The sequence below is a fragment of the Centruroides sculpturatus genome, unplaced genomic scaffold, assembly GCF_000671375.1.
Source record: "Centruroides sculpturatus isolate CEXI.00-Female unplaced genomic scaffold, Cexi_2.0 scaffold235, whole genome shotgun sequence".
In the NCBI taxonomy this organism is placed as follows: Eukaryota; Metazoa; Arthropoda; class Arachnida; order Scorpiones; family Buthidae; genus Centruroides; species Centruroides sculpturatus.
The window spans coordinates 314,415-338,786 of NW_019384436.1; the positions used below are offsets into that span (position 1 = coordinate 314,415).

The following is a 24,372-nucleotide window of genomic DNA, read 5'->3' on the forward strand; positions in this document are numbered from 1 at the left end:
AAATTCAATTAAATAAATTTTGAGTAAACTGGAAAGTGAAAAAAATTGCGATTTATTGGATATAATTTCGCTTTTAGATTTATTTAGCAGAAATTTATATTGTTGAAGAGATTAATTCTTTACACTCAAAGATTTACATTTAGTTTATTACCTAAATTTTCATATTATTATATAAATCATATCGTTTCTTCGAATCATCGATTTGTTTTAATTTTTATTTCTTTATTTTTATTTCCAAATTATGAATGAAATATTTCAGTTTTCATATGCAATTACAATTCGCCATTTTCTTTCAGAATTGCAAAAAATCTCAAAAAACTTTTTTTGGATTTATCACAAATATAAACAGAATTTCACCAAATATAGACCTATTTTTGTACTAATTATTTCGGAAATTCAAGGATAACACATACACTTCAGCAATATAAATATGTAGTATATATCATAATATACGTTCTTCTATCAATGTTAAATGTATAATTGACAATTGTAAATTGTTAATTTAAAACTTTGTTATTTATATTAAATTTTTAGCAAATATATAGGTTTTATTTCACTGAACTGTATCTAATGATATTTTTTAATCACGTAGATTTATGAGAATAAAAAATAGATCGAATCTCATTAAGAAAAAATAAACGTTTTTTTATCTTGCTATTAGACTTTGTTTTTTGTTTACATTATTATAACGTTTATATTGTGTTTTGTATTGACAATTTATATTATCATTAATTTATATTATTGTTATATTTCTATGTGTATTTTTATTGGGCCTTTTACTTTCCCGACTATTATGTATACATAATAACGAGGAAAAATATTGGAATCGTGTCAAATTTGACTCTTCGAGTTTTTCCAAATCTCCAGTTTTGAGAGAGTTGAATAAATAAATAAATAAATATACGAGGAAAATTCCATGGATGTGTATCTGTGTTGGCAGCACACAATTTTATTTATTACAATTAATAATATAAAAGTTATTTTTTAAAATAAAATCTCAAAACAGAGGGAAAACGCAACTCGTTGCTGGATTTTTTATTTACTTCGTTACATTGAAGGAAAGTAATTGTTAGTTTTTTATGAACTTTACTTGCGTATAAAATAAATAAATAAATAAACATTTAAATAATTGTAACCTTCGAAAACAACATAAAAGAAATAATGGGGAAATTACAAGTAATTGCGTTGAAGTCTTCATTTTCAATTGTTTACGCATATTTTTGAATATATTTCGGATCGTGATATATGAAATAAAATAGCAATTTATATTAGTTACAAATATTATAAAAACTTTTTTTACAATTTATCTCACCGAAAACAAATACAAAATTAAATGTTCATAATTTTTTGGGATATTTTTCTATATAGAAATAAGGAAATTAGAATAAATTCAGTAGAAATGAGATTTGTGCAAAAATCTCTTATGAACATTTTTAGATATAAATAAATTTGTAAAAATTTTATCAACTTCAACTTTAACAGCTTGAATTGCTGCTGAATTAGAATAGATAATATCACAAAACAAATCTGTGAAAAAATAATTGTAACAGATATTTTTCGTATATTCTTTCCACGAGATTTTTGGAATGAATAACGCGTGGTTATAGAAGTAATAAAAGGTTAAGTACATAAAGAAAATTACTTTAAATATTGGCATATTTTATGATGTAAAAGACAATATGGACTTTTGTAAGGTTTCATAAATAATGTAGGTTTAATATTTCATTTAAAATGTCAATAAAGAAATGTTCCTTAAGTTTTAGTAAAATTAATTTCATTGAAAAATTGTAATAAAGATTTTAAAAGGCTATAAATAGGCGTTTTCTATTTTAGTCACTTTTATTGTTTCGCCTTATACAATTGCAGTTATGGAAAGAATATTTTTCATTGTAAATAATATAAAAAATCCTTTTCGTTTTTTACCTAATATAATTAAAATAAAGTAAAATACAATTTATAAATGAAAGATGTTATGATTATAATATAAGTAACAAACATTTAAAATTTTACTGTATGAATGCGTGTGCATCAAAATACAGATGACTTGTGTAAAAAACACACAAAAATTATATTTTGTTACTTAAATGAATGATTCTGAATATAAAATTGATTTGTTTTAACCCTTTATATTTATTTTTTATTATTTCGTCTATACATCTAGTGTTACTGATGGCAATTATTATATTCAAATAAAGAACGAAATTGGATGATTCTGACGTTTATTTTTATTCGAATGTCATTCCTGTAACATTACTGCTATGATACAAAATGAAATGATAAAATGTTTAAAAAAATGTTTAAAGAAGATAGATGAAGAACAAAATTGAATGAATAATATATACAGTATAACCTGTGTAAACCGGAATCGCGCGGTACAGAATATTTTTTCCGTTTTAGTTTCCGTTTTGAACAGGTTTTTTTAAAACAGAAAATGGCTCTATTTTGAGGAATTATTTCCTGTTTAGGGAGGTTTTCGTTTTGGACGGATTTTACTGTATATTTTATTACGAGAACTTCTATAGGAAAGTCAGTATAGTCTACTATTTTTTTGGATGAAGACTACAGTACTGATTTTTTATTGTTATATGATTGAAGGCTATATCTTTATACTTCAACTATGCTTACTTGTAACTTAATGTTAGAAGATATTGTTAAATACTGCATTGTCTTGAGATGAAAATCAATAATGTTTTATAGTTAACAAATTTTTTTCAGATTTATAATGACCACTAAATAGAATTCAAATACTTTATATACTTTTTGAAACTATTTCATTACGAAACCATTCATTATCAGAATTAGCCGAAAATTATGAAATCTGTTAAAATAAAATCGGTTTAACTGAATGATATCAAATAATAGTTTATTTTATTTTATTTTATTTAACTTATCTTGCATTCAAAACTCTTAACAAAGAATTATGAATTTTTGTTATTAGTTCTATACATTATGTCATTAATTATAATTAATTTGTTTTTAATATATTTGTAATAGCCTTTCGCAAGAGTTCTAAATATAAAATTAATGAACATTAAGTTTTCCATGTTTATGTAATGTTTTTCATTTGTTACATTCTTTGAATTGATAATATTTAGACTGTCTTTCAGTCTACATATGTAAAGATTTATTATATTATTCACTCTTTTTCCATATTTTTCTTCGAAATTGTAACCAAGATTTTGATTTAAAATTTAAAAATGGGCGAAATGGGTATGGACTGCTCGATGAACTCTATAACTGAGCGAGATTGAAATTTGGTGATAGTAGTCTAATAATGGTCTGGAACTACTGTGTATATTACCTATTTTGGGCCTGGAATGCTATGTTATACAACTAATAGAATGGATAGAGTTATTTACACTGAAATACTTGACAATTATTTGTTACAATCTGCTGATTGTTACCACATTGACAGGAGATCTTCCATTTACCAGCAAGATAATGATCCAAAACATACATCCAGAAGAGCAATGTCATGGCTTCCGGATCAAAATATTCCTGCCTGAATGGTCCCTTCTTAAATGTCGCTGACTATGCATCTCCTCCTAAAAGCATGCACCAATTATAGGAACGTGTACAGGATGAGTGGAACAAATAACATTGCACAATTGCAGGGATATTACTAATTCTATGCACGATCTCATTGGGTATTTATTCGATTTGATTGAAGAAGAAGGGGGGAAAATCCATAATGAAATACACGAGAACCGGAAAATAATCATGCATAGATATCTATTAACAGCTGACAACACTAATGCATCGAGCCGGTAGCCATTTTGACATCGTTTACGTAGTTATCTATAGAATTAAATGTCCTTTTAACTTAGAGAAAATACGTAATTATAAAATTGATTTGAACTGTTCTATAAAATAATTTTTAACGTGTAATTCAACAAAATAAATAAAATTTGTACATAGAAAGTACAAAAATTTAATTGAATTTTAAACAAATTAAATGTTTAGTTGTTAAAAAAAATTCGAAATATTTTACCGGCCAAATAAGGCTATACTGATTATTGAACTGTACTTTTTCCCACAAATATGATATAAATTTTTGCATCAAAATCCTGCCAATACATATGTTCTTCGTATGTAACTATTATTAATTAATAAAATAATTACGTTGTTCGGATAATTATAATTATATACGTAAATATATAAAGTATGCAAATAAAAATAAAGTTTTTCGTACTAAATGTGCTTTGCAACATTTTTCAGTTCTTTAAAATAGTCTTATGTGTTCTTTGGGAGGATTTTGACGCTTACTGATATTTATTTTCTCTAAAATATGAGAATTATAAGGTTTTCGATGTTCATATCTTTTATAACATGAAAATAAGTCAAAATATATTCAAAATTTTACATTTTTAATATATAAATTTAGTATTTACATATTTTAATTTGTAAACAATTCAGATGCATAGAAGACAAAATTTTGATTTAAGTTCTCTTAATTTTATTACGATTTTTCAATTTTTTTTAAATATGCGATTTATAAAATAATTAAAATATTATTAAATTTATTAATTTATCTACAGAATTTTATGTTATTTTAAATACGTTTAAATATCTCGTAAAATAAGCGATATAACTTCTCTCTTATAATTTTATTGTTCATCATTTATTTGTATTTTTTTCTATAAATAAATACCTATTTATATACATAAAAATCTAACTTGAAATGCAATTAATAAAATTCATAAGAAGTAATCTTAAAAAATTTTTCGATATTCGTAAGACAACATGGTGATGCTATTATCATCAGCATCATGGTCTTCTAGTCATCTAGATACCTTGTCGCCGTCACTATTGTTTTCCATTCTTTCTTGTTTTGCAGCTTTATCTTTCCATTGTCCTTCACTCCCAATGACTCTACTTATAAAAAGTCATATTTTATTTATTCGTATATCCTATATTCATAATAATTATTGGTGTTAAATATTAATAAATATTTTTCTAATTAATAAATTCAAAATTTGATTAATATAAAATAATTGTTAACATGTAATTCAACAAAATAAATAAAATTTGTACATAGAAAGTACAGTAATTTAATTGAATTTTAAACAAATTAAATGCTTAGTTGTTAAAAAAAAATTCGAAATATTCATAAAAATATTATTATGAAAAGTAATAACATTGTCTTGTAAAACAAGAAAAATTATTTATGTAATTAACAACTTTTATATAGTCTAATATTTAATTATGAAGATTGTGTATCAAATATAAATTATGAATAATAAAAGTATTATTATTTTAAAATATTGTTAATCTTCAGAGAAATTTTCATTTGAATACATTTATTATATTTTTAAACAAATATTTTTACTTTATTAACAAACAAAAGCAGTATTAGATAAAATTTTCTTATTTTATTTAAAAAATTTATTGATATTTATATACAAAGATAAAAAAAAATTAACTAAACATTGGTCGGATATTCTTAAATTAATACATACAGTAAATTTTATAAAATATTGTTATTTATTTTTACATTATTCATAATAAAATTTATTTGAAGAATAATCATAAAATATAGGCTACTCTACTTCAATCAGAATTATTACAATTAAAAATCGATTATATTATGACAAAACAGCGGGTTTTTAAAGTACAATAATAATAATAATAATAGTAATTAGTAATGCAAACTTTGAAAATATATCAATCAATATCATTTGCAATATCAAATTATTACTTATAAATAATACTAATTAATATAAATTATTAATTAATTATAATTATAGGTAATTACTTTCAATTGTAGGCTATATTATATGTGTTAATTGTGTTCCGCACTATAGTGTACGATTTTAATCTAGAGTACTGTACTTTTAAAGTTTTTTAAGTTAATAAGCTCAATTAACTTTATTAAAGTATACGGAATTAATTATATACATTTTAATCCTAATTTTTTATTATTCAAAAAAAAAATTATTATTATTATTATATTTTAAAAAATTAAAAAGTTACCGATTCTAAAACGTGATCATCGGTTATAAAAATGAAATTTTGTTAAGAAACACACCATAACAAGCAACTGAACAAGCTAAATATTTAATTAAGTTGTCGGGTTGAGAAAAGTCAGTGCATAAAATTATCTCGGGTCAAGTTATTTTTATTTTGTTTGAGTAATGAATTTCGATTTTCCTTAACTATTGTATAATATGTCGAACAGTTTTATTTTTACTACTCGTTAAACAAGGTCGATCTTTATCGAATTGAAACTAAACAATAATCGCGGTTAGAAAGTAAGTTTTATAAATATCTCGAACATCGAGGTCATTCTAGAAGATCGTCCGATTATCGTAATCGAATATCAAACTGTATAAACAAAAATAATATTTAAGTTTTGCATTAAGTAAAATGATTTCTTTAGTTTTTTATGATTTATAAAATTTTGAAAAAAATCTAAAAAATGACATTAAGCGCTTTATATTTGATTTTCGTATTGAGTTTCTTTTAATGAATTTCATAATTACTTTTCAAAGTATCTCCTTTTCAAATGAAAACAAATCTATTGCAAACTTTCCTATATTACAACTGATTAGGAGAATTCATACTAAATGTATGATTTATGAGGAAACGTACTGTACATACGTTTAAAATAATTCGTTACTACAGGACTTTTTTCAATAATGATTCTATGTCTACTTGATACCCCTGAAGACCTGTCGCGTAACCTGGGGTACACATACAACAATTTAGGAAACACTGCTTTAGAGTATAATTAAAATTAAAAAATCAAGGAAGCAAAATGTAAAAGTATACCGGTTTTTTATTTTAAGTTAATACATTGATTTAGAAAATAATTTCAAATTATTCAGATATTAAAAATGAAGCAATAAGTAATGATACAATTACATATAATTAAGGAACCACTTTCTCTAATTATCAATTGCGAAAATAAATAAATAAAAAATTAACGAAATGAATCGAATAAAATGCTATAAAATCGATGAACACTTTAAGAAAATATATTTTTCTAACTAACTAACAGGTAATTGACAGAATTTTTTTTATTATTTAGATAACTTTTATTGTTTATTTTAAAAATTAAATTTAAAATCTTTACTTGTTTTATTTGTAATTACTTATTAAAATATCAAAAAGAACTAATACAGTTCGGTTTGATAGTTTACTTCCTGTTTGATTTTTGACTGACTGACACAGTTTACGTGTCTTACAATTATAATTCCTGGCAGTTATATTTGGAAATTGACGTATGTTTGTTAATAAATATATTTTCAAATATTGTATTTTTAACATATATTGTAGGGATTAAAAGTTTTTTAATTTCGTTTTAGAATTTTTTTATTTTTATATAATACATTTTTTATCTCTTCTAATTTTATGTACTTTCTTATAAGTAAATTAAATATAAAGACTATATTTTGAATATATATATATATATGAATATAAATGCAAAATTAAATAAAGTATTCAGTTTAAAACTATTTAATTTTTCAATTAGAAAATATATATGAAATTTTCATATTTAAAAAGTAAACTAAATTAACATGTAATTTTGTTTATAACTTTTATTTTTCATGTAACCGTCTTTATATGTAAATTTGCTGTTTTTGTGCTTTTCCTTTTTTTAAATAAAGTTTAGGATATGAACATTAAAAAGTGGAGAAAAATATGCGAAAGTTTTACATTAATTATTCTTAATTCATTACCAATTTTATTTACAGACTAAAAGATAATAAAAAGTCACTCGTAACATGTCTAATAGTTATAATAAAGTATTACGTATCGTATAGGTTAATGTCGAAAATTGAATTATGAAAAAAAAGAATAAAGTTGTTTAAAAATAGTGAATTTATTACGAACACTTCCGATACAGACAGGTCACGCAACAGAACGGAAGCTACTATTCAATATATAGGCCAACGTTAAAAACTTTCCAGAGGTTTCTAGTACAAGAGATAAACCAGAAACCATCACTTCCGATTGCTATATCAGAAGGAAACCCCGAGGGTGACCTAAAACTTTAGGGTGTTCCAAAGGAAAATATCAAAAGTTCGAAAAAAAAAGAGTCGTTGGTGAGGACCAAAAAACTCGTCTGTATGAAGTCGAGTGACCGGAACCAAAGAAGAGACTAAAAATAACAACCAGTGAAAAGAGAAATTTCCATTTTGTACTAGATAATGTTTACGGATATATAAAAGGCGTCGAATGGCTGGTTTTCATAACAGCTCCTTCAATTCTCGTAAGATAGACCACTCTCCTAACTACTAATAAACTGAGGATAAAACATGAAGCCGGTAAGATTGGAAAGTAATCTACTCAATTGTAGAATTATATTTCATACCAACCAATTGTTTACATTTTTCTCGACATTTTTTACAGCTGTTCGCTCTCCTGATATCTTGGATTGCATACGCAGCGGCCGTAGGACCCGTAGGTATAGGGGGAATAGGAGGTTTTGGAGGTAAAGGTATTCCGGGATTGGCAGGAATAGGTGGCATAGGTGGTAAAGGTTTGTCAGGTATCCCTTTTATTGGGGGCAAAGGTATAGGTGTTCCTCACATTCCTCATCTAGGTGCCGCAGCTGTTAAACATCATCATCCAATCGGAGGCCTCGGACATCACCTCGGAGGATTGGGTCATATAGGTCATGTGGGTCATTTGGGCCATGGTCTTGGTGGTGTTGGATACGGAAAAGCCTATATGGTTACCTATTTCCGTAGAGCTTTCGACGGTTTGAGAGCAGCTGGTGGTAAAGGTATTTTAACACCCATAGCACATATCACAGGACACGGCATTGGACATGGGTTACACCATGGGTTAGGCCATGGATTACACCATGGGTTAGGCCATGGATTAGGCCATGGTCTTCTGGGTCATGCTGCCACAAGTGCAATACCTGTAGGTGCTGCAGCTCTTAAAGGTGCTGGACATCATCTTGGTCACGTTGGATTACCATTTGCAGGCGCCGCTAAAGGAGGATTAGGTGTAGGTGGACTGCCCTTCGTAGGAAAAGGAGTAGGAGGTATTGGAGGAGGTCTGGGGCAGGTGGTAAAGGATTGGGAGTAGGTGGACTGCCCTTCGTAGGAAAAGGAGTAGGACATATTGGAGGAGGTCTGGGCGGATTAGGAGCAGGTGGTAAAGGATTTGGAGTAGGTGGATTGCCCTTCGTAGGAAAAGGAGTAGGAGGTATTGGAGGAGGTCTGGGCGGATTAGGAGCAGGTGGTAAAGGATTGGGAGTAGGTGGCTTACCGTTTGCAGGTAAAGGAATCGGGGGTGTAGGAGTAGGTGGCTTGCCATTTGGAGGTAAAGGAATCGGAGGTGTAGGAGTAGGTGGCTTGCCATTTGGAGGTAAAGGAATCGGGGGTGTAGGAGTAGGTGGCTTGCCATTTGGAGGTAAAGGAATCGGAGGTGTAGGAGTAGGTGGCTTGCCATTTGGAGGTAAAGGAATCGGAGGTGTAGGAGTAGGTGGCTTGCCATTTGGAGGTAAAGGAATCGGAGGTGTAGGAGTTGGTGTACCTTTCGGGGCTAAAGGAATCGGAGGAGTTGGTGTACCTTTTGGAGGTAAAGGAATCGGAGGAGTAGGTCTTCCATTTGGCGGTAAAGGAATTGGTGGAATAGGAGTGGGCGGTTTACCATATGGAGGCAAAGGCATTGGAGTTTTAGGAGGTGTTCCACTTGCTAAAGGTGGTTATGGACATTTCGGACACCTACCTTTTGCTGCAGGAGCGAAAGGTGGTTTAGGCCATCATCTGCCATTTGTCGGAGGAGCAAAGGGTGTAGGCCACCATTTCCCATTTATCGGAGGAGTTAAAGGTGGTGTAGGCCATCATCTGCCATTTGCAGGAAAAGGTGTCGTAGGCCATCTCCCATTCGTCGGAGCAGGCAAAGGTATTGTAGGCCATCTTCCATTTGCTGGAGCTAAAGGCAATTTAGCTCATCTCCCTTACGTTGGAGGAGCTAAAGGTGGACCTTTAGTCGGACACGGATTCATTCATACCCCTCACCCACTGTCGATTGGAGTAACTGGTAAATTACCAGTTATTGGTGGAAGGAGTCTTTCCGTAATCCCATTATTGGGAAAAAGCGGATAGTGGGTTAAAAATACGAATATTGACAGTAGGTGAGAAAATTTCGTACATTATTTATGAAATTGCTATATATTTATTACTAAAAGATAATAAGATTAATTATTTTTTGAAATACATACTCTTCCGGAAAAAAAAATTCATTTTATCGTGAGAAATATATTATATATATATATTATATATTGTAGGATGTATAATATACTGTATATATATATAATATTTAATTTCTATTTATTTTATTAAGAAAAATCTAATAACATATTTTTAATTACAGGATAGGCCACAATATGATCATCAATTAATAAAATCATCGAGTGATTCATCAATTTACTGATGAAATATTTTGACACAAGATTTTGAAGAAGCATTTGACACTTTGTGTCGATTCTCTTCCATGTAAAGTGTTTATATTTTCCGATGGATGCATCATTTTTCCATCACAAATCATCGTTTGTTCATAGCTTTTTGTAAAATTGTCCTTTTCCTTATGTGTTGTGTATAAATTGTTTGTCTTAAGAATAAAATTACATTGTTAGAAGTGAGGAGAACGTTTATTTTAATGTTTCTTTTTCCCCTGAACTAGAAAAAAGTTAAATTTTTTCCGTTATGAATTTCATAATATACATTAAGCTTAGTTTTAATTTAAAATCTAGAGACAATGGTTTTGTTTATTCTTTTAATATGAGCAACAAACTTTCTCTTTCGAAGCTTTTACTGCTTCTTAAAAGTTTATTTGAATAATAAAACATTACATTAAGAAATATCAATTACATAATTTTAATGATTTTCGTAAACTTTAATAATTACGATTTAAAAAGTTGTAGATGAAATTATGCTTGATGAAATCACCATTTCCACGATTCTTTTCAACATTTTCGTAATGATGAACGAAGTGAATTAGTTTTCTTAACATGTGTTGGCTAAAATTTCAGTAAACACATTTTTAAATCAATAAGCTTTTAATTCAATTGTGCAGTATACAAGTTCAGTTAAATGATAAAAACAAAAGCGATACGTTACGCTCGACTGTGCGTGACGTATCGCGCTTTAAATTCACATTTAAATAAAAGAAATATAATAAACTATTTCAAATTCTCCGTTAAATGTTGCATACTTTGTTCAAAACATAAATATCATCAAAATTTCAACATTTAAAATCATAGCGCTTTGGTTTTATTAGCATATCACAGGTTACGCTTCAGGGCGATGTGTGTTAAGTCTCTTGTTAAGTTGGCTAAAACCATTTACAGTTTTAAATGTCATAACAATACCGCTAAAACTAACTTTCAAGAACTGTTAAGCTTTTCAATATTAATTTGATTACAATTTTAACACGTTTATTATTGATAAATATGACAATTATATCTAAATTTTGTATCAAAACTAGCAAACGATTCATTAGAAAAATTGTATTAGTTTTGATGCACATTTAAAATTATAGTATTTATTTCTTATTAGAAATTTAAAGAAAAATGAAACTGACAAAACATATAAATTATATAATATTTATTTATTGAAGATCAGAAACAAAATTAGAAGCTAGTGAAATTATTTTTAAGGCCCACTCAAATAGCTACCGTCTATGATTCCAGCTTTTCTGTACGGATCCTTATACATATCAGAAGCAGTTGTACCTTTGGGTCTCCATCCAAAGTAAGGTTCTGTCCTGTCCCCATTATATTGAAATATTTCCGGATTGAAATGAGCACACTGATTAATAGGATACGGACAGAAATCTCTACCGAATGCCTTTATATATCCGTATCCCTTTTCATAAGCTATACCAGGATCTTTAATTCCGTAATTGACACCATAACCATGTCTTTCGAACCGCCATGGACCATGCCCGTATACTTTTGGATCGTCGTAAAAGTCTCGTTCTTCGTATTGAACCACGTCGTACTTGCTATACTTGGGTTTCGCAGTGGTTGTGATAATAACAGTTGCCTTTTAAACAAGTAATCATTGTAAATTAAAACCTTACAGAAAAATTAATGCTTATTGTATATATATTTTTTTAGAAGTTTAATACATTTCGCTGTGATATTACTATGAATTAACAATATAAGTAAGATAAATTAAAGAAAATATATTTAAAAATAAAGCATTTATCACTTACTAAAATATATAAAAAGGAATTTTAAATATTAATTTTATATTAAACGTTATCTTACATAATCAATAGATATGGACATACTAAAATAATTTTTTTTAAAATTATATAGTAATCGAAGCATTTTTCGTCGAAACTGAAATGGTGGAACGATGATTTAAATTTAGTAATTAAAACGAAACTTTTATAGAGTTAAAAAAAATTTTTTAATTATTTAATAGGACATTTTTAATAAAATTTGTCCAGTTTTCCCCCATTTAATTATAATAAACACTTTATTTATCTTAACAAATTAATAAATTACTTTGTAATAAAATGGCACTTCAGTTTTTAGTTCTAGATAATATTCTAGATCAATATTCTAGATAATAGCTAAATGTTTTAGTCGATACATATTAAACAACCAGAACTTACCAATACAATTACATTCCAAAGTATTATGTTTTTGCGCATAGCTCATTCGTGCTGTTTCCATGAATTGTTTTAGATTGAAAGCCAACACCCAACCAACCACTGTCTCCGCGTTTTTTTCTTCGATTACATGCGAGACCTATTTCCAGAAATTAAAAGTTATTTCGAGTCTTTCCTGTTTACAAATGTCACAGTTTATAATACAATAACCTAAAATTCATTACCGCGCGCCATATTGAATAGAATATTAATTAATGTACAGTATACCAAAAATATGATATAATTTATTATGTATTTCACTTTTATTTTTCGGGATATTTGATTTTATTATTAATTAGAAAACAAAGAAGCTGTAGCTATTTGATCTGCAAAGTTTTTGATATACTTAACAAACTTATGATTTAAAAAAAATAAATAAAAATATTCGGATTCTTATTTAAATATTTAATGTTTTGATTGCTGAATTTCACATTAAAAATGAAACAGCAACGAATAAAGCTAATAAAATAGTAAAATCTGTTCTTAAAATAAGAAAGGAAGGAGCTTGATTAAATTTATTCTATATAAATGGAAAATGAACGGACTAATGAGTATTTATGTCACATGTGTAACGTTAACGAGGAAAACTGATTTTTACTTTTTTAAATTAATAATGAATAAAATTGAAGTATAAACGCTTCACAGTTCAACATAAACATAAAACTAGAGAAACTTCATAGCAAATAACATAAAAGTAAAAAAAAATTAAACTTTATTTACCGAAGTTAAATGCGTGAATTTCCTTGGTTCTTTAGTTATTTTAGAATTCATTTTATACAATGTTAAAATTAAATATAATTTTATAGAAGAAACGTTATTTTATACTTCATTTTAATTAGTGAAAATAAAATTAATAAATAAAATAAATTTTAAAAATAATAAATCTAATTTAACGGTTTATTATTGAGGGCTGTTCTTTATGGTCCATTGGACATTATGTTTATTAATTTAAAATAAATAATTAAAGAAATAAAATTTACTTTCTTTGTAATTTTTTCAACAATTTTTAAAACTTTACGTAAGTAAATATTAGATTATAGTTGATTAATAGATAAGTAAACGAGTCAAACAAAAATTTTGAAGATAAGTTTAATATACGCTTCGCGAAAGACACGCAAATTTGAACTTTGCAAATTAAAATCATTTGCTTGAATGAATTTGAAAGTGTTGACCTTCTTTCATTGGCCTTTCTATTGAATTTTGCGAAAATTTATGCTATTGTATTATTAATGATCTACGCAGACAAATAGTCTGATTATTCAAAAATGACGGTAGAAGATTTCGTAAATTGTTTTTAATAATAAGATTATTTAAACTGGTTTTTACGTGGAAAAATAAACAAAATATTATATATTTTTTCTTGTATTTATTAGTTTATTTCCAAAAGATTAAGAAATAGAGGTGGAACGATTTAAAATAACTGTTTACTAAATGGTGGTCATGGCTATCGCCTCTGTTGACGTCCTAATTGAGAATACGTAATAATAAATTAATATAGAATTACAAAATATAGGCTAAAAAATTAACACTAAAATCAAATAATATAAAATATAAACTTAAAATAATATTAAAAAATACGGAATGGTGAGAAAAATNTCATTTAATTTTTAAAAATATTTTGAATGAAAATGCTAATAATTTTAGATCTAGAGCAGATGTAAAGTTCTTTAGATGTTATAATACTAAAAGTAGAGAAAATTAATAATTATTATTTTTGGAGAGTTCGAAATGTGTATGCTATCTGTTAAATACAGATAGCAATAAAACTTTACTGTTTACGTTACAATAAAAACTACCAAATAAAAAAAAGCAAAAATATGAATTCATTAACAATTAATTTAGCTAATTTTAGTAAAAATGATATTGTCACTTTGTGTAGGAAACAAATGCCAACTGGAAAAGGAATTGTTAAATACTGAAATGTAAAAATGTCAAAAAAAAACAATTTATTTACTTGTTCAAGAATATATTTCAAATATGTTTCTGCAACATTCTTATATAATACATAAGTAACTTCCACTAATAGCAAACAAAAGTCTGCATATATTTTTTTTTTTTATATTGAAAAGTGTAGATCTATAAATACTCAATGAGTTGCGTTTTCTATATAAAAAAGTTGTCAAAGTGTATAGGAATTTATATGGACTTATGCAATATTTCTTTCTTAGAAAGATTCTAATCATATTTAATTAAGATATGTTTTATTATCAATGAATTTAGATTTTCTTCTGAAATTTTAGATTTAATCAGAAATAAATTGTTCGAGTTTAAAATGAACTTCTTGTAACATTCCTTTATTAATTAAATAAAGCCTGTAACAAATTACATTTTGAACAAATTGTTATTTTAAATAATTTGAAATGTGGTCAGTTTATTAACACAAATACAGAGAAATATCAAACGTTCTTAAATATTATGCATTAATTTCTAGGAAGTGTCTTATGTGTGCATAAAATTGGCACGTGTATTTCCCGTAGTTATATTGAAATAAATAATAAACCATATATTTTATATCACTACAAATTATCTTGACCCCATTATTTAACCCAACCTTGACACAGAGTAACAGACAATTACCTAAATGTAATTTCTGGTTATCAATGAGAAAATAATCATGTGCAACAAATCCTTCACCTAAACATCAAATAAAATTTTATAATTATTATTTGCGTATCTTTTTGTAGATAATCTTTGATTTATCTGGAATCAGTGCTTCTTAATAAATACGCTTCAACGTTTAACATTTGCTTTATTAAAAGAATAATTTAAAATTAATTTTATACAGTTTAATATAATTAAACATAACATTTGATTTTATATGATTTAAGTGAAATTGTAATGGTAAAGAGTAAAGTTAAATGTAAACAAATGCACTATTCCTAGGTCAGTAGGTCACTACATTTTCATTAGCTAAGATATTAAGGTTGTTACAGAATTCCGATTCGAGGACGGCGTGAGACAATTCAATGAACGAATGCCATTCCGGATATTGCATAAATTCGATTGAATCATTTATACGTTTTGGATAGAGTATATATAAAGAAATTACGATACTCTGCACAGAAATGAAATAAGCCTTATCTCAGTTTACATATCCGACAAACATGAAAGAGGTAAAATTCTTAAAGAATTTAAATTTGTAAAGCGAAATATGTTTTTCTAACAATACTTTAATATTGCAGATTATCGGAATTTTGCTTTTGTTTCTGGTAAAATGGATAGTAGCTTACCCACCGCATGGCGATCACCGTCACGAACCTCCTTTCGGTCACAGAATTCATCACGTTAGCTCCGAAGGAATTCATCACGTCCATCACGGTCCTAACGGTATGCAAACTAGCCACACTCAAACCCAATATCACGATACTCACATTCATACCGGACATCATGGTCCTCAATCTGGACCATCTGGACCAGGAAAAGCTTACGGAAGGAAAACTAAATACACTCTTAAGCATCCCGCTCATAGAGGACATACAAAAGTTATGGAAATGCACGTAGAAATGGATAGAGAAATGCATCCTCACGAAGCCGAACATACCATGAAGAAAATCATGAATTCCATGAGCGATCACAGAAGCACTTTTCGAGATTTCGTCAAAAGTATGGGATTTAATTTCCATTAGTGAGTCTTTATGGAAAATATATTTCTTCAGTAGAAGATTTATAGTAGTATTGAGTTTATACTGCTTATATTTACTAGGCAATTATTCTGCCACTATGTCATGCTGTAGTATTAAGTTATTCTATGTTGTATATACTATTTTGTCAGCATAAAATTATTTAATTCATTTTTATGTAAAAATAAGTTAAATAAATTTTCTACATTTCTTTAATACGGTGATTTATATTATCGTCTTATTTTATGTACGGAGCTTATGGTTCGCGTAAAGTAAAACAGTTTATATTGATTAAATTTAATTACTTTTTCCTTGAAGTGGCAACACTTAATTGTTGCTTTGACGTCACATCTTTTAAAATGCTTTTTCCGTCTGCTAGGCGAGTTTTTTGTTTTTTATAGTGAATTTCATGGCACTTATGAACGAATGGTACGAAAAGAAAATTAAATATAAAATAAATACAAAAAAATTCAATTAGGATAAAATCTATTTATTATAAAATATAAAAATTATTTATACTTTCTTTGTGTCAACGTAAAATGACAGTAAAACAATAAAATAATAATAATAATAAAATATAGTAAAATATTATTAAAATAAAATCACACGATGATGAAGAAAGTTTCGGCACGTGGCACTTTGACAAGATCAAGATGGCTGCCTTCCAAGTAAATAAAGTTTCACTAATTGGAAGAATTTAAAAATGTCATTTCTCTCAGTGTTAATTTACTTTTTTCACGAAGAATTCTAAACGTTTATTTATTTATTTTTTATTTTAACATTTACAAAAAAAATGCAGTTCAATTTTTTAAATATAAGAAAGATTTCGATCGGCACATTCTAGGACAAAAATGATTATTATTTAAGTAATAATAAATTTAATTATTATTTAATAATAATAACTATAAATTATTAAATAACGAGCAATTATTTATCATTGCATCGTTACAATGCCGAGCTGCAATTTTTATTCATATTTTTAATTTAAAATATATGCTTTTCACCTCAAATTAGTAGTGGCTTGCCCTTCCCTGTACATCATACTTTTCCTGATAGCAATAGAGTCATGTCGGTCGTCTATCTAACTCCTTTCAGGGGAAAAATTTCGAATAGAAATAACGTGACTTCCAGTTTGCATCAGAGGTTCGTATATAATTAATCTGGGCCTTCTGACCCTACGATTTTCAAATCTGTTCACATCTTTCATCTATCTAACTCATTCTTGATATTAAAGAAAAGACGGACGGACGATGGGAATTTGTCTATAATTTTTTCAAATTGCAACCCAATAATTAAATTTATTATTATAATAAAAATTATATAATAAATAATATTGAATTTTAATTTAAGTATGTTTGAAAATAAATATTTTATGCCTACTCAAAATTCTATAGATAATTTAATACATAAATTTTATAACAACAATATAATATATTAAAAAATAGTTATGCCTTTTGGTTTTTTCCCCGATTTTTTAAATAATTATTTTATTTTCTTTAAAAGATAAGAAAAATTTTAGACAATTTATTGCACTACAAATATACTCCATACATATAAAAATCATTATAAACTATTGAAAGTTCAATAAACTAATTTCGTTTTACTTTTTTTTAAATTTTTTCTTATTTACATTTTAATTAGCATACTTTTCCTCACACTATTTTGAAATAGAAATTTTGTCAATAATTTAAACACGTTGGTTTGTTTACCTTAGTAGTTTCTATAATTATTACTTGATGAGTTACTAAAACTTTATTTTGGATCTGTTTCTAAAAGAAAAAGTAAATACAGTACGTAAATTTTTATATTTACGTAATAAAAATTGACTTTATTTTTACTGCGTAAATTAATAAACTAAGATATTTTAAAATTATTTAATATGAAAATAAATTTATTTTCTTAATTTTAATTCTTTATACAGTAGGTGCTCTTCCTTGCACAGATGAGTGCCAGATAAGCAAGAATGCCGATTAGGTATAGGCCTAAAACCTACCTGAAGGTGAAGAATGACGTGACCTGTTGCTCTTCAGTATTGATATTTTTTTTTTGACACAGGGCGAACATAATACAGTGCGTGGAAATGCAATACTCTACACAGAAATGAAACCCGAGTAAACAGGAAAATAGGATTTATGACATGACCAACGTTTTCATAGAAACGCGGGAGGCTTTGCTGGATGATTGATTAGCGAGAGTCTACTGTATCAAATGGAACAGCCATCAAGAAAATTTCCCCGAGCTATTCTAAATCATCTTACCCTAGGGTAAGATTATTAAGGTAGCTTCGGGATATTGCTCCTTCGTCTAGGCTTTCAGCGTTTATAATTTTATATAAAAGAGTTGTCTATTTCAATAAAATTCTCACCTATAAATGTTTTATCGACTTTATTCCGCCTTTTTATTTTAATTTGCAGATTCTGAATTTTATTTAACTAGCATAATTCCTGTTGCTTTTACTCCCTTTTTAATAGACTTTAATTTCCCTAATTCTTTTTTCTTTACCGATTTGTCAGCTGTCAGAAACGTCAAAGACTTACTGCATAGTATTTTTATGTATTAAAAGCACTGTAAAAAGCATTACATGTATTTTAGTCCTTTTTATATTATACTTATCTATTTTAATTCTTTGTTTTTAACTCATCTTATCTTGGTGTCTTTTTGGAAATTTCTTTGTTATTTGCTTGGGGGAGACTTATTTTGTCTAGATGCAATCGCCTAATAAAAATATATATATTGTAATAAGTAATGATAAATAAAATTACCATTTATAAAAGTTAAATATAGTGAGAGTGCATGAAGCAACACATATTTTGAAAATTTCAAAAAATGTAATCTAATTTTGGTGGTGACATAAATAGATTAGGTTAAAATTTCTTACTAATTGCATGTTTATGTAAATCATACTTCACGGTTTAACTTAAAAAGAAAACATATCAAAATTTCAATAATTTTTCTGTTGTGCTTTATTAATTTTTAAGATTATCCCAACTAAATTAGAATTAAATAACATTTTTTCCTTTTATGTTATTACATAACATTTTAATGTCACTTTACATTCAAATATGTTTTAATAGAAAGGAAATTGTGTGATAGTCAAAAATACTATTTTGTACATTATTTTGTAATACTTATCACTTTCATAACAATAAAATTTTAATGTAGACTGATGAATATTTCACTTACAATGTAAGCTATCATCAAACTTATAATATATAAGAAATATAAAGTAATAAAAATGTAAAAGAGAATTTTTTATATTTCACCAATGTGCTCTTGTCTCTGAAAGTTATGATCTATAATTTTTCCTCCGATAAGATACGCGATAATTATTTACTATTTTTATTTTTATTTTCCGTGCAATATTTTGATAATTATGTGATTTTTGCGTTATATTCTGTTTACATATCCATTTTAATGAGATAGATCTGGTTTTTATCGTAGACCGAATTATTTTCTGTTTTGGATTTAGTTTTTCTCTATGAACGAGCAATTATTTATTGTGACATCGTCACAATACCGGACTGCAATTTTTATTTATATTTATATTTTTAATTTATTTAATTTAAAATATTTGTTCACCACCTCAAATTAGTAGTGTCTTACCCCTGGACATCATACTTTTCTTGCTAGCAACAGAGTCATGCTGGTCATCTATCTAACTCCTTTTAGGGGAAATTTTTTGAATTGAAATAACGTGATTTTCGGTTTGCATCGGGAGTTCTTTTAGAGTTAATCGGGCCCTCCTGTCCTAAGGTTCCATATCTGGTCTCTCCTTTTATCTATCTAACTCTATTCTTGAGATTAAAGAAAGACGGACGGACGGACGACAGTGGGAATTTATAGGTCTACAATTTTTTCAGATTGCAGCCCAATGAACATGTAGTTTAGACGATATCATTTAATTTAACTTTATTATTATTATTATTTATGAACGAAAATTAGCCTCATTTTATATAAAATTGTCTTCACTTGCAATAATTATCTTTTGTAAACTGTAAATTTGAGATATAAAGTCTGATAGACACAACAGAAATTTCATGTAAAAACTGCAAACTACATGTCACGTAGACAAGTTGTATATTGTTTAGAGTTAAGTAAATAAAAAATTTTATTTCGATAAAGTCTTTATAGAACCATCCTCCTTTTAATATTTTAAATTTAGAATTGTTTTGTTGTTATTGACTGCAATTTGAAAAAATTGTAGACCTATAAATGTCCACTGTCATCCGTCTATCTGTACTTCCTTAATCTCGAGAATAAAGTTGGATCGATGAAAGGAGAGACCAGATATGGAACCTTAGGGGCAGGAGGCCCCGATTAACTCTATAAGAACTCCCAATGCAAACCGGAAATTACGTTATTTCAATTCAAAAATTTTCCCCCGAAAGGTGTTAGATAAATGACCGGCACGATTCTATTGTTAGAGGAAAAGTATGATGTACAGGGGCAAGCACTACTAATTTGAGGTGGAAAGCATATACTTTAAATTAAATAAATTAAAAATATGATAAAAAAAAATAGCAGCCCGGCATTGCGATGATGTCACAATAAATAATTGCTCATTGCTCTTTTTTTTAAGTTTTATTACAATTTAATACATATATATGCAATGAATAATAACTGCATGGCAAATATTAGGTTAAATTAAACATTAATAAATAAACGTTCATTGAATTTCATTGAAAATTAATAAATATAGGTATTCAATCACAAAAATAAAATTTTTCCGTTTTATTTCTATAAATTTTTGTTATAACCTATGTTATTATTTACTTATTATTACTTAATATTTGTTCAATGTTTTTATTGTAAAGTCAACTTTATTGTTGACTTTACAATTGCGTAAATACAAACTTGCCCAAAAATTTTTGAATATTTAATGCTAAACAATGTAAGAGAAAGGCGTTGCAGTTCGTCACTTTCGACAAGAATCGCTTTAAGAATAATGAGATTAAAGCATTAACCTTGTTTGACTATTCTATAGAAAGATTTATTTAAGACTTTTGGGTCAAAAAATTCATTTGTTTGATCGTCTCTAACATATATAAATTTATATTTTTATATCAATCGGATGCAATCGCCTAATAAAAATATATATATTGTAATAAGTAATGATAAATAAAATTACCATTTATAAAAGTTAAATATAGTGAGAGTGCATGAAGCAACACATATTTTGAAAATTTCAAAAAATGTAATCTAAATTTGGTGGTGACATAAAAAGATTAGGTTTAAATTTCTTACTAATTGCATGTTTATGTAAATCATACTTCACGGTTTAACTTAAAAAGAAAACATATCAAAATTTCAATAATTTTTCTGTTGTGCTTTATTAATTTTTAAGATTATCCCAACTAAATTAGAATTAAATAACATTTTTTCCTTTTATGTTATTACATAACATTTTAATGTCACTTTACATTCAAATATGTTTTAATAGAAAGGAAATTGTGTGATAGTCAAAAATACTATTTTGTACATTATTTTGTAATACTTATCACTTTCATAACAATAAAATTTTAATGTAGACTGATGAATATTTCACTTACAATGTAAGCTATCATCAAACTTATAATATATAAGAAATATAAAGTAATAAAAATGTAAAAGAGAATTTTTTATATTTCACCAATGTGCTCTTGTCTCTGAAAGTTATGATCTATAATTTTTCCTCCGATAAGATACGCGATAATTATTTACTATTTTTATTTTTATTTTCCGTGCAATATTTTGATAATTATGTGATTTTTGCGTTATATTCTGTTTACATATCCATTTTAATGAGATAGATCTGGTTTTTATCGTAGACCGAATTATTTTCTGTTTTGGATTTAGTTTTTCTCTATGAACGAGCAATTATTTATTGTGACATCGTCACAATACCGGACTGCAATTTTTATTTATATTTATATTTTTAATTTATTTAATTTAAAATATTTGTTCACCACCTCAAATTAGTAGTGTCTTACCCCTGGACATCATACTTTTCTTGCTAGCAACAGAGTCATGCTGGTCATCTATCTAACTCCTTTTAGGGGAAATTTTTTGAATTGAAATAACGTGATTTTCGGTTTGCATCGGGAGTTCTTTTAGAGTTAATCGGGCCCTCCTGTCCTAAGGTTCCATATCTGGTCTCTCCTTTTATCTATCTAACTCTATTCTTGAGATTAAAGAAAGACGGACGGACGGACGACAGTGGGAATTTATAGGTCTACAATTTTTTCAGATTGCAGCCCAATGAACATGTAGTTTAGACGATATCATTTAATTTAACTTTATTATTATTATTATTTATGAACGAAAATTAGCCTCATTTTATATAAAATTGTCTTCACTTGCAATAATTATCTTTTGTAAACTGTAAATTTGAGATATAAAGTCTGATAGACACAACAGAAATTTCATGTAAAAACTGCAAACTACATGTCACGTAGACAAGTTGTATATTGTTTAGAGTTAAGTAAATAAAAAATTTTATTTCGATAAAGTCTTTATAGAACCATCCTCCTTTTAATATTTTAAATTTAGAATTGTTTTGTTGTTATTGACTGCAATTTGAAAAAATTGTAGACCTATAAATGTCCACTGTCATCCGTCTATCTGTACTTCCTTAATCTCGAGAATAAAGTTGGATCGATGAAAGGAGAGACCAGATATGGAACCTTAGGGGCAGGAGGCCCCGATTAACTCTATAAGAACTCCCAATGCAAACCGGAAATTACGTTATTTCAATTCAAAAATTTTCCCCCGAAAGGTGTTAGATAAATGACCTGCACGATTCTATTGTTAGAGGAAAAGTATGATGTACAGGGGCAAGACCCTACGGTACTGATTTGAGGTGCAGAGCATAATATTTTAAATTAAATAAATTACAAATATGATTAAAAATTGCAGCCCGGTATTGTGACCATGTCTCAATAAATAATTGTTCGTTTTACTTTAAATTTTATTCCTAAAGTCTCTGGGAACTTTTATTCCTAAAGCCTGTACTGTACTTGGATTCTACACCCACATCATCCTCATAAATACGTCACAGGGAACTATTATCTACTTTGATAGACAAAAACTCGGACTTATTTTTGGACTCAGTACAGTACACCTGAAACATCGAGAAATGGGGGAAAAAACGGTTTTTTTTAATGTTAGTGTGTGTGGGACACGACTTCGTTCATCCAAGCTTAATAACTCCAGTGCTTTTTATCGAAAATTTCAGAAATTTTCGATTAAAAGGCACAGAAGTCATTAAGCTTCAAAGTGGGTAAATAAAATTTCTCATACACGCACTAAGGAACTGTCCATAAATTACTTCCACATTCTTCTTGAAATTTTCATTGCCACCTCCCCTATTGTCCCAGTTTGTCCATGTTTTCGTAACCCCCCCTTTCCGGACATCCAACAAAACTCAACTCCCCCTTAAACCTTTATGCATTTTGTTATTCATAAAGTGATAAATTGTATAAAATTTAACGAAATAAAACGGACGTCCATTAAATTTCAATTCCAACCCTCCCTTCCAGTGTGGACGTCATTTATGGACAGCCCCTAACATCCATATACTGTATACAAAATTTTTTTTTGCATTTCTCGACGTTTCAAGAATGTCCAAAAATGTAAAAATCTTGGGGGGTCATTTTTTGACCGATTGCCATACTTTCCTTCTGCTATATTAGATCAAGAGGTAGAGAGATAGAGGAGAGATCGTGTGTATCTCGAGTAGGGTCAGACTTAATGACGATTTTACTCGTTATTAGAATTTTTTTATAGAACTCATTCCCGTTACTGTTGTTTTCTTAAGATTATATTTTTATTGCCTGGAAAGTAGTTTTATTTGTTTGTTTTGCGAGGACACTGTACCGCAATTTCTCTCTGTCTGCAAGAGTTCGTTCCCCAAGAGTAATAAATATTTAAAAAATATACACCATCTTTGGAAAAAGTTACATGCTAAATATTTAAAAATGTAGTTATTAAAAATAAAACAGAATTTTATGTGCTTTCATTTCTTTGTAAATAAATGTTATCAAGCAATTAGGCTAAGCGTTTTAATTTTCTTGATACAGTAGAGTCTCGAAAACTCTGCCTAATTTGGACCGAAGGGTGGCTGAGTTTGTGAAAATGCCGGGTTATCAGG

At 27.7% G+C, this 24,372-nt stretch overlaps 3 protein-coding genes across 3 annotated transcripts in view; 2 read left to right on the forward strand and 1 right to left on the reverse strand.

Annotated features, from left to right (window-relative positions):
- The window catches only part of LOC111619933 (glycine-rich cell wall structural protein-like), a 61,982-nt gene that overhangs the window by 11,884 nt on the left and 25,726 nt on the right, over positions 1-24,372 (forward strand). The gene's annotated exons all lie outside the window — the stretch shown is intronic.
- Positions 8,262-10,067, forward strand: LOC111619925 (glycine-rich cell wall structural protein-like). Its single transcript, XM_023361747.1, has 3 exons — positions 8,262-8,270; positions 8,356-8,998; positions 9,061-10,067. The coding sequence occupies exons 1-3, from the start codon at positions 8,262-8,264 to the stop codon at positions 10,065-10,067; spliced, it is 1,659 nt and encodes a 552-aa protein (XP_023217515.1).
- On the reverse strand, positions 11,610-12,658 carry LOC111619934. Its single transcript, XM_023361758.1, has 2 exons — positions 12,589-12,658; positions 11,610-12,008 (listed from the first exon to the last, which is right to left on the reverse strand). The coding sequence occupies exons 1-2, from the start codon at positions 12,625-12,627 to the stop codon at positions 11,616-11,618; spliced, it is 432 nt and encodes a 143-aa protein (XP_023217526.1). The 5' UTR covers positions 12,628-12,658; the 3' UTR covers positions 11,610-11,615.